This window comes from Pezoporus flaviventris, unplaced genomic scaffold (genome assembly GCF_033815535.1).
Source record: "Pezoporus flaviventris isolate CSIRO_AGI_PZ_B2104156 unplaced genomic scaffold, CSIRO_AGI_Pfla_v1 ptg000009l, whole genome shotgun sequence".
NCBI lineage: Eukaryota > Metazoa > Chordata > Aves > Psittaciformes > Psittacidae > Pezoporus > Pezoporus flaviventris.
Window position 1 is genome coordinate 3709380 of NW_026892557.1, and position 11979 is coordinate 3721358.

General features: G+C 48.0%; 1 protein-coding gene across 1 annotated transcript; it reads right to left on the reverse strand.

Annotated features, from left to right (window-relative positions):
* Positions 1-6725: 6725 nt before the first annotated feature.
* Positions 6726-8045, reverse strand: FNDC10 (fibronectin type III domain containing 10). The gene has a single exon (XM_061450270.1). The coding sequence runs from the start codon at positions 7437-7439 to the stop codon at positions 6777-6779; it is 663 nt and encodes a 220-aa protein (XP_061306254.1). The 5' UTR covers positions 7440-8045; the 3' UTR covers positions 6726-6776.
* Between the last annotated feature and the right edge of the window lie 3934 nt (positions 8046-11979).

Below are 11979 nucleotides of genomic sequence, written 5' to 3' on the forward strand. Positions count from 1 at the left end.
GCGGGCGTCAGGGGGCGGGAGCCGCCGCCGCACGGAGCGAGAGGCGGGGCGGAGCGGCTGGAGGCGGGTGTCGCCTCCGGACCGGCCCCGATCAGCTGAGGGACCGGCTTCGTGTCCCTCTGTGCACAGCAGCGATGGGCAGGCCCCGGGCTGCTCGCAGGAAACACCGCTTCCCCGGAGCTTCCCGGGCAGCATCGGCGAACCGGCGGGCTCAAGCGTGCACCGAAAAAAGCAGATCGTCTAGCCTGAATTCGTGGATCTTGCTGATTGCAACTGAAACCACCACCTGACTTGCCAGCCGCTTGCTGAGAGAACAGCCACCACACGGCTGTTCCCTGGCGATCCCATTTGTTTGCTTCCATCCAACCGCGTTCCCGGTTTTCTAAGTGGAGCAAGAGCTGGAAACAGCGCTCCACAAACGGTTCCTGACCCACTTTCTGATTTCCCGCAGGACAGCCCCGCTATTAGCACACAGCTTCTTATCCTTCAATGATAAAACTTTGTCCTGATGGAGTATCCAGCTACCGGGTGTTTTCCACCCGTGCAGCTAAGCACTCGTATGAAACTACATTAGGGCTGGTGCACAACAGGGAGTGGCTGTGAGGAAAAGTCCAGCTTTGCTATCGACTGCCATTAAATGCTGTAATTTGTACTACTCTGCTGTACACAAGGGCATATATAAAGTATTTTACTGGATAGACATTCACACACCTCATGTAAATCAAGCACGAACATAGGGATGTAGGAAATGTTTGGTGACATACCTGTCTGGGGTAGTGTCTTCGCAACTAACCACAGCCTTGTGCTGCTGCTGTGTCAGCCTGTGGCTCTTTCCACATTGAATACAGCAGTTAAACAATGCCAGCAGAGACAACAGCAGCTTTTCTGCTTAGTACTTCTGTGGTTCCGAGTCTCAGGCACATGTATACGTATTCACATGCCAAACACAGACACAGGAATGCAGTATTTTGCTGTGACCTCATGTTATACATTCTAGTCACCCCCAGTTCCAAGTCCCCTAATTTAGCTTCTAGACAACTCTGTGTCACCCAAATACACAGGCAATTTTCCAACATCTGGAAAGAAATTACTCCAAATTTACAATGTAAGGTCTTGGGTCTTCCCATCCTCTTCCAAAATGTGCCCTATTTCCATACTTCACGGCAGTATAATTCCCATCAATGTAAGCCACATTCTTGTTTTCAGAAGTATGTAATTGAAGCAATCCATCTTTATTCCCGAGGAACAGTCTTTCGGCCGGTTTTCTTTCTCGGCACTAGATGGCAACCGAATATTGCATGGGCGACAGATCCCCGTTAAGCAGCATTTGGATGGAGCTGAATCACCCCTAAGAAGAAATAAATTGGATCTGATACCCAGAATCAATCCCATCTCCACGTCTGTGCCCAAAAACCCTCAATTCTGAGGACTGTGGAAAACGAGACAAACGAAGACATGCCTTCTGTTGTGCTTAATAATGGAGTTCTGCACTCCCTGCGGTGCTTGAGAAATGGAACAGGAGAGATGAGCAGCCAAGACTTCAGCAGGATGTAGAAGTTGCCTCCTTCATTCCAGAAAAGGTCCTTCTGAGCACTGAGAGCACATCAGCAGCCTGGTGAGGTGAAAGCTTATCTCTTGGTGTATACAAAAACCGGGAGCAAGACAAATACAGAAGACAAGATCAGGACATTGAAGAAACAACTCTACTGCTAGCCTAGCTGAACTCCACCAAACAAGACAGGACTGTGCCCAGGAAGGGGTGATTTCCCCTCAGTGCTTCCTAACACTGTTTTCTGCCCTCCCAATAATGCTTTTCCCCCTTCCCAGCTAATTCTTCCCTCCCTTCCCTTACGCTTTGCACGAAAGCTTTTCCCCTCCAGCACCTTCCACGGAAAGCCTTTCCCCACAGCCCATGGACACATCCCTGCAAACCCTCCTCCCTCACACACCCGGCACTTCCCGACGGATCCTTCCTCTCCCCCTCACCTCAGCCCTTCCAGCGGAGCCTCTTCCCGTCCTTCGGCACCTCCTCACACAACCGCCGCTCTCCCTTCAGCACCGCGCTCGGAAGCCTGGCCCTCCCCAGCGCTTGGAAGAACCTGTCCCGCTTTCCCTTTGAATTCCTCGCTCTTTTCCTCAGCATTCCTCGACTTTCCCGACAGAATCTTCCTCTCTCAGTCAGGGCAAACCGCTCCCCTCACATCTTCCACCTCACGTTTCCCGCCTAAACGCGTCCCCTCAGCGCCTCATGAGGAAAGCCTTTCCCCTTCCTCCCTCAGCGCCGGCCTCCCGCATGGATAAACGTCGGTTTTCCTCCTTCTCCTTCACTGCTTTTCCACATTGCCCGCCCGTCCTTCTCCTTCCTGCATTCCCCATGGAAATATGCCTTTCTGTTCGGCCCTTCCTGCAAAAACCTCTCACCTCAGTTCCCCCTCAGCCATTCCCGCTAAACCTGCCCCGCCGGCTGCAGTGCCGGCTCCTTCCTTACTTCTTACTCTGCAAAGGCACCCTGAGAATCATCTGGTAGTTCTGGAACAATTAAATTAGTGACTTAGTTACCTGAATTAATTACCTGAATGTGTATATCTAGGTTTACAAAGGGTCTATATGTCCAGAGATGTCATCTGGAAAAGTCTCCCACCACAATCAGTTTTCTTGGCGCACTGTGTAAATCCTGTACTATCCTGTGCCATCAAATGATATCAGATTTAAATCAAATGTAAATATATGTCAGCAAAGCAGGCTGAAAATGCTGCCAGTGAATTTTAAAGGCCAAATATGTGCCATGAACATTTCTGCATCAAAATCAAATCCTTTTGGGTGAAAATGAAGTGAAACAAGGGATTTGGGCAATTCTTTCCTAGATGAGATCAATGTGTAAAGACAGGAGATGCAGTGACCAGAACCATGGTGGAACAAGAGCAGTCAGGGTAGATTCACTCAGGCTAAAAAGACCCCATCCAAGCATCACTGCTATAATCCCTTAAGCCTTTAAGAGGAGGGTGACACGGGTAACTGTTGCCTGTCACTTCTCTTCCTTTCATCCCACTCTTCCTAACCTTTCTTTTGGAACGCAGTGCCAAAGGAGAGCAGCAGTCTGATGTCTTGCAGGACTCCAGGTCTCCATGGAAGCAAAACACCAGCTTTCACTTGCACCTCCAAAGCAAGCCGAGCAGCCTCGCCTTTTATGTCCCACAAAGAGCGCTATCATCATTGAATTAAGAGAGATGCTCTGCCTGAGGCACAGGCGGTTTCCTCCAGAAGATTCAAAGTCGAGGTCAGGCTGAACTTGGCTGCTCCTATTTAGCACAAAGCAATGGGGAAAAAAGGCTTGTTAACAAGTGTATCCCTCGATTTGTACCCCTGCAGAAGCAGGGCTTGATATTTGTGCTGGAAATCACTAGGCAAACACAGAACCATATGTATATAACAGTGTGCCAGATGGATTTTTAATACCCAGGTACTTGTATATGTAGTAGTTGCCTTAGAAGCTATTTCCACTTCTCCCCAAAGCATTAACAGCCAGCTTCTTGGCAGTTAGAGATCAGCATACTGCCATTTGACTGATAGATTACAGGATCTGATCGTAACCCCGAAGGTACTCTGCATGTTTGGGGAATTACAAATACTGGATAAAGCTTTCTTTCACTGTGCAATCTCACAATGGCTTGTGGGAGTTAAATTAACAGCACATCTGTGTACGTGGCATTTTCCCCATTGTTGCTGAAACGTCTATACTCGTGGTGGAAGGAAAAACCTGGTTATCAATGGGTCAGCAAATTCTTTGCTTAATATCACATAAAATGAAATAGGGAATACTCTGATTTTTCTTTTCCAGACACCAAGGTATGCTCAATTAAACCTTAATCCACCAAAAATGAATGAGAAACTATGAGATAGTGTTTCCCACATTCCATTTATAACGCATTTATAAGGGGAAAAATGATAAAAATAATCCTCTAGAGAATTACGGAATTTCCTCCATCAGGAACTACATTCTTGTCCCCTATTTTGCTCATCTTTCCTTTGCCTAGCATGCTGTTGCAATGCAATCCACAGAGACAGATGTGTGAAGATGTGGGATGACCACAAATAACATCTCTGTTGTATCTGCTAGCTGCTGGTTTAGCAGCTAACTGTATCCTACCGATACCTGCAGAGGTGCCTATAGAAGACAGTGACACACAGAACTGTAAATTAGATTTGGTGCTCAGCTTCCTCAGACTTACATCAATGTTACCACACTGAACAGTGCTGTCTGCATACAAAAGGAAGTAGCTTGAATTGGTAACAAAGATGGATTTAGGAGTTAAAGGTCCAATAGGGATCATTTATATTCCAACCAAAGACGTGGAATAAATGGGTTTGGCTCAGTGAGTTTTCATACAAAATTTCACACGAGGCTTCCAATAGGTGAAAGACTGAAGTGATTATCTTAAGTGTTGTGCCTTTCCCCTGCTTTTTGACACATAAAATCATGAGCTTCTTGTAGCAGGTGCTATGACCTCCTGGTTGCAAGGAGTAATTTAAGCTGCACCAGATGGACGTCTCTAGCCCAAGCTGACACTGCTTCCAACAGGAGGCTGGGCTAGATGACCTCCAAAGGTCTCTTCCACCTTGAACTAGCATCACCTAAACCTCTCGCAAAAACAAATCACGTATTCAGAGAATAAATCTCTTCTCATTTTCCCATTAATGTTGCAATTTTACAGTAGGCAATGGAATAAATACCATTAGGAGCAGTCTTTGGGCAGATTTGCTCACTTCGAGTCAAACAAGATCTTGAATCATTAAATATCTGTGATGTTTAAATTTCTTTCCATTATTCTCTTCATTTATTAAGGTGAACGCCAAGGTGGTACAAGGCTCATTGTTTATACATTTCATTTTCACATCTGGCAATTCACAACAAGATGAAGAACAGAAGAGTAATGTTTGGTTGACAGAAGCTGAGAGAGATACACAAAATCAGTGCCGCTCTAATAGCCCTGTGAAGAACTGGCTACAGGAAAGACTGACCCAAGACCTTTGTCCCAGAGTTACTCTGTGTATAAATTAGTTGAACAAAACCACCAGGTACAATTTGTCTTCATGTAAAAATGATGACATTGTCCTTCAATATCAACAAATGACACCATCCTCCTGTTGCCACATTGCTCGATATTGCTTAAATCAAGTACATTGGTGAGTTAATACAGAGAGAACACTGTTGAATTTAGAGTCAGCTGCATGTAAGAAAGCAAACAAAGCAAGAATAATGCACGAGTAAAAGGTGGTTTTGCCTGATGAAACACAGACCTTCGGTTTCTCAGCCACTCTCACATTACTGAAGGGATTATTAGTACAAATACTGCATTTTGTGAAGGATTCCATACACTTTCTATATTTACCCTCTACTAGCAAGTTTCTACTTCACAAACTACTTTCACAAAGAAAAGCACAGGGATCATTCACCAGGGATGAACATGTACACAAACAGACTGCATATAATACTGAAGTATTTTAATAACAGTACCCCTTTACAGAAGAGCTGTTCCCCTACTTTAGCTTCAGGTGCTTGGTGATATAAAGTCATTTTCTCTTACAGCAGTCAACTACACACAAATAACACTAAGTAAAAACTAGCACACTAAATAAACACCTCTCAGATAGTAACCGGCTCAATTTTTGTGTTTATATTAAAGTTCAAGTAATGATCAGCCGAAGTTTGTGGGTTTTAAAACCCAAACAACTGAACAACCAACCAACAACCACTAGTTTCAGAGACAAGAACACCAGGGGAGATACAGTTGTCTATGAAGACTACAAGAACAGAGATACTGCTATAAAGGGGACAAATTCTCAGCACTAAGGCACAATAGAATTAATACTAGAGTATGGCTAAAACCTTACTTACTACAGCATTGGGTGAGCAGGTAACAGGCAGTGCTCCTACGCTCAAAACGCTGGGCTACATCAGTGAGCTCTGTGTTTAAGACGCTTTACTTCAGCGTAGCTGCACGCAGCATTCCTAAAAGGTGGGATGTCGGAGGGCAGTGATGGTGCTCACTTACACTGTACTTACTTTATAATTAAGGATCAACTTATACTTGCACAACAAAACAGAATTTTCAGGCTAAATTTATCCCTTTAGCATTGCCCTTTGTGGAAACTATCGCTATGACAGTTCTAGTGGGAGAAAAGCAGGCTGAGTTGGTGTAGGATGTTGATGGTCGCTCAAGCTGACCAGAAAACCCCCGTTGTTTCGGACAGCAGCCAGTCCAGGTCCCAGAATTTGTGAGCAGCATAAGGCACGATACAAAACCCACTTAAGTCACGAGATTTAGGTGGGCTTTGGATCAAACACACACTTAGCTGTGTGTGGGAACCGGTCTGTTCTCTCTCAGCCTTCACACAACGCTCCCCCTCAAGAAAAAATTCAAGCACATGTCTACAGGCGAGGAGACTCAGGCTTAAAACTGGGGTGGTGTTGTCTTCTCAAGCGGGCCCTCTGTGAGATCTGCTGCTTGCTTTTAAAAACAGGCATTTCCCTGGCACTTGTGGACCTTTTATGTTAAATCCACCGGGTTCAGGAACCATGTAGGGCTGAAAAGCCACCCTGCGAGGAAGGAAAGCTCCGAACAGCGAGGAAAACCCAAATCCTGCAAGTTTGGGATAGGAAAGCCCTGGCTGCGAGAGCAGTTTGGAGCCACACACACATACACCCCCTCCCGGTCCCCCCGTCCCCTGGACGAGCTCCAAGGAGAGCCGCTCCGCTCCCGTGCAGCGCTGCGGGGCTAAGCGCGGCGCGGAGCGGCGGCCGGGGCCCCGGCCAGCGCCGGGCTCATGAGGTTCTCGGTGATGTAGGCCACCAGGAGGCAGATGAAGACGAGCATGACGCAGATGGAGCCCCCCACGGCCGTCATGGCGACGACGATGTCCCGCATGGCGGCCGGCTCCACGCGGAACTCCACGCACTGTGCGGGCGGCGCGGGGCGCGGCGGCGCGTAGCGCGGCTGCAGGCAGAGGCGGTAGCGCACGCTGCCGTGCGCCTCGGGCAGCAGGTAGTCGCGGCAGGCGGCGCCCAGCTCCACGCTGTCGCAGGGGAAACGCGTGTAGGTGCCGTCCCAGGAGCAGTTGAGCGCGAAGCCGCGGAGGCCGGCGGCGGGGCGCGGCGGCCCCCACTGCAGCAGCACGCTGCCGTTGCGCAGCACGTTGGCCACCAGCGCGCCGCTCGGAGAGCGGTGTGCGCGGCAGGCCCGCGCCTGGCACTGGAAGCCGCGGGCCGGCGTGCGGAAGCACAGCCGCCCGTCCGCAGCTCCCTCGGCCCCCACCTTGTAGGGGCACCACGGCTCTTCCGACCCGGACCCGTCTGGCCCCGCGGCGGGCGGTGCCTTCAGGGCGGGCGCCGGCGCCCCGAGGCAGAGCAGGGCGAGGAAGGGCGGCAGCAGGCTGGACATGCCGGCCGCCGCGGCATGGAGCCGAGCCGCGGTGCCGGCGGAGGGCTGCGGCGTCCCGTGCGCCGGTTATAAACGCGGGCTCCGCAGCCGCTCCGCCGGCCGCCAATGGAGAGGCGGCTCCGCCGTTAACTCTCGCTGGGCTGCGGAGCACCCGCCGCGCCGGGCAGCGCACGCAGGACGCGCACCCGCTCCGGCCGCTCCGTGCGGGGGGGCCCGTAGCCCGCGGCGGGCGGTTCTCGGGGGTTCTGAGCACTGCGCTGCCCGCAAGGGCCGGCACGGTGTCGGCTCGGCTCCCCCCATTCCTCCCCGGTGTGCCGGGCAGCCCCCCGGACTGCGTCCTCAAGGGATGAGGCGAGCGCGGGTCCAGGTACTGCGCACATATGCCGGACGTCGGTGCTCGGGAAGAGTCCCGGGCCACCGCATCTCACGACCGGCAGGGATCGGGTCCAGGACAGGGCTGGAGAAAGTCACCGAGTGTGGTCAAAGAACTGGGGGGCACCTGGATTTTTTTTAATGGGTATGGCTACAGACCGAGGCTGCGTTAACCCCTTAGGACCAGGAATTCACAGAAACTCTGCAAGGATGTAATACAAGGAAAAAGGCTTGAGTCCCTCATGAGGACTGCTGCTAGCAGCGAGGAAGCTGCACTAGTCTGTGAGACCAAAGGAAAAAGATACTCCCCTTCTTCCAATAAATGCCATCTTCCCCTCCCTGCAGCAGGACCAACCCACAATCCATCCATCTGCTCTAGAGCCGCTCATGTTGCAGCACAGAAGAAGGCTGGAGGAGATAGAGCAGTGCTCCATCCCAGCATTACACCGTAACACTTTCCCAGCCCTTGCAAGATTTCCACTAGACTTGTCTAAATGTGGCAACAAGAGATCTCTAATGAAATAATAGTAAAAATACATACTTAAGCAATGTTTGAAGAGTCTCTGAGCAGTTAAATGGGCAAAAGCTGCCTTAAGTCCTACCTTTTCTGGTTGTTTCTTTCTGGTTTATCTTTTGATCAGGTTTTACATAGTGTCCTGTTGTAGGTTTTATAGCAGAACAGAAGCATTTATCTATATTTAACTTGTAAAGCAGAACAATTATCACATTACATGTTTACCACTCCCAGAAACATGCCTAAACACATTGGTGTCCTGTTTCTTCACTGTTACCTGTTTGGAGATACAAGATCTGCAGATGACTGGGTAAGTTTCTTCAAAACTGTTTATTGGCTTACATTGTAACCTTGAGATAACAAAAATAAGATTCTGAAGCCTGGTTTTTATTTCATAGCCTAAATAATAAAACCCAAACCCAAATCATACACCTTGCACTTCATTATATATATGAAAATAACACCTTCAAAGGGTAATTTGCAGCAATAAGGAATTTACTTAAGTTTTGTTTTCTGATGCATTGAACATGAACATGACTCGATAGTCTCGTGTCAGGACACCTTTTCCTGTCTGAAAGAGTTGCCTTTTAAAAGTGTATGGTTTCCTGAAGGAAATCTTTAAGCATAATTTAACAATACCAAGTAGTTTTTAAACCAGATATAGTGTTGGGGAGGAGGTTGTCTATTTGCCTATATAAAGTTGCTAGAAATCTCTTTTGATACCAGGAGGCATCAATAGGAATTAAAGAAAAAGCAGGATCAGCATAGAAAAGGATGCTGAGGCTGTAGTAATGGGTGCTCTCCTCGGAAAACGCTGGGTTATCACACAACAACAGGAGGTGCTGTGCTGCTGAAGGCACTTCTTGGTGACTGAGGCAAACTTACCTGTGGAAGTTCCAGCCAGGATGCAAAACTGAAGATGTGACAGCCCTTCCCAAGAAACTTGTGGGTGTTGAGGAGATGGATAGAGCCAAACCAAGCAAGTTTCCATCCTTGAACTTTGTGCAGTTCTACCAAGAGCAAGTTGCACTCCAGAGCTGTCATTGTTTCAGTGATCAGGGTCAAGATCTGACACCAGCCTCTGATGCTGCTTAGGATTTGCTTTGAGTTCTCTTGAGAGATCCATCAGCAGGGTCTAGTGTTTAGTACAGGAAACGAAAATGGTTGGCACAGCAGTGAAGGAAGGCACCCGATGGCACGTGCCACATCACTTGGCTCTGGACTTCATTCCAAACTTGCATTTGAAGTTGCAGAAGAGGCAAAACCAAGTTAGCCAGAAGCTGTGAGAGCCTCCTCTTTCCCAGAATGACTGCCAACATTACCAGGAATTGGAATAATCACATTGTTCCCTTTGGGTTCACATCCTGAACCTCTGACTCCAGGACAGTAGGACACCTGTGCACTCACTTCCATTTAGCCATTCACATATGGTCGGAATATCTGGTTCTCTGGTTACAGCCTGGAGCAGGTTTGTTGTTGGGCAGGACAGTGAACACCCCAACCTCTGTCAGGGATACTTACACCTAACTCATCTTTTCCATGGATATTGATATTCTCTAACACTAAAGTAGCACAGAGCTCAGAAGAACAGCTCACTCCAGGGGATATGCAGAGAGTTCACACAGGTTCAGGGCATTCTGTCCTCCATCTATTTTCAGATGTCTTAGAGAAAAACATCTCTTTAAACTCCTATTAGATTGTCACACTTTAACCCCTAAAAAATGCCATGTAAGGCTTAATAATCCTAAACAGGCTTCCAAGAAGTGGATTACAGAGAAGTAGGCTTCATTAGACAGAGCTTTCATTTAACTAATCAACAGGCATATGTTTTCCTCATCTGTGCCTTTATTTGTGAGGGCACAGTATGTACTATTTATTAATTCTAATTATCCAGCTGAAGCTGTGGCCAAGTCACTTCATACTTTGACATCATGTGAACCCTGTGTGCAGAACTCTCAGCTACAGCATCTTGCTGGAACCCAAAGGAAAATAAAGAGCAACCCATCACAACCTTTGTAACACCACTACAGGTTAACTTACCCTGTGTCCTCTGGACTTGTTGCTAAGCAAAAGACCATTATTTATGCAAGAGACAAGCAGAAACACATGCTTTGGCTGGGTCAGTCTGCCAGCACTGGCTTCAGAGAGTACTTAGTCTCACTGTTTGCTCTCTTTGTAATCCAGCTGCTTTCTAAAACCTTCTCCAGTGCCCCAGCCTGCAATAAAACTCAGCCTGGACTTCTCAGATATATTGCTTCAACAGTTCACTGCTCAGGAAAACCACTATTATTTGCTTTAAGCAGTGAACTCCCAGGCAGCATATCAAACTCTGTAACAGCCCATACTGCAGAGCCAACACCATGGGTTTCCTGCTTTTTCTGGTTCTCCTCCACTGGGTTTATTGTCTCTTGTTTCATCTCCTGTTAGAGGAAACCATGACCGAGTATTAAAATGGGGGCAACTTGCTATAGGCTAGATAAGGAAGCACTGACCACCCACAGCTTACCATTTATGCAACACCATGCTAAGTTTAGTCTTGGATACATCCAGGGCAAAGAATCCCTGGAGGAGAGATGCTCAGCTCTCAGCTAAGGGCAGCACATGACATATGGTTGCTAAAGCATTCTCCTAACAGGCAGCTTTACATTCAGGGCCGAGTTGCTACAGTTCCCTCCAAGTCATAACTTTGAGGATTACTCATCCTAGACATGCAAAAGCAGAGCATTTGCCTCCTAATTTAGCTAGCTGCTGCAGCCTCTCTGAGTCAGCACGCAGTCTCACCCCCACTGGAGGTCTATTTCCAGCCCTTGATTCACTTCCAGTGAGGTCCGAACTTATGTACTCTGACACTCAAAGGCTAAGATAAGCACGAAAGAGGAGTGAATGAAGTTCATCAGACCAAGAGCTGTACCACATATCCCACTGGGGCAGCTTGGGCAGGCAGGTTTGAGGCTCATGCCACAGACTGTTGGTCATTGATTCTGCACTGAGCTGTGAAACAACAGCATCTTGCCAGCCCAGCTGAGGACTGGAGACATTTTTGATCAGGATGCATCCAAAATGATAACTGCAACTCCAGCTGATCCATCCTGAGTGTGCTATTTATAGCAGACAGTGGCGGCCGAGATTGATTGCATCATACAGCAAGGTTGGCAATAGAAAGCACTAACACAGCATTAACCATTTCAAGTCACTCTGGGTATCTTAAACCCATTACAGTTTTGCAGTAAGCTCCTTAGTGGGCTATGTGAGCAGCTATGGCACTTGACCTTTTCCTAGACTCACTGGAACAGCCTCTGGCTGCTGCTTTGCCTCTGGCACCTTTGCTTATTCAGCCCAGAGCTCATTGTGTTGGTAGGAAACACAAGCAGAGTAAAAACAGAGAACCAAACCACCCTAATGACATGTTAACTTCAAGCTCCATTAGAACTAGTGGAAGAAAGAGAATTAATACTATCTGAGTGAATAAACACCAGCTTATTGGGAGATCCTGTTCTCCCAAGTGTCTAAAAGCGCTTACAAAATATGCTCAAAGGAAGGGATTCAAAAAAGCATAACTAATTCAGATAGAGAACAAAGAGCTCTCCCCTGGTCCTTTATCCGGTCACAACATTTCAACCACAAGCTGTTTGATGAGCGAGCTCATGGTGATGA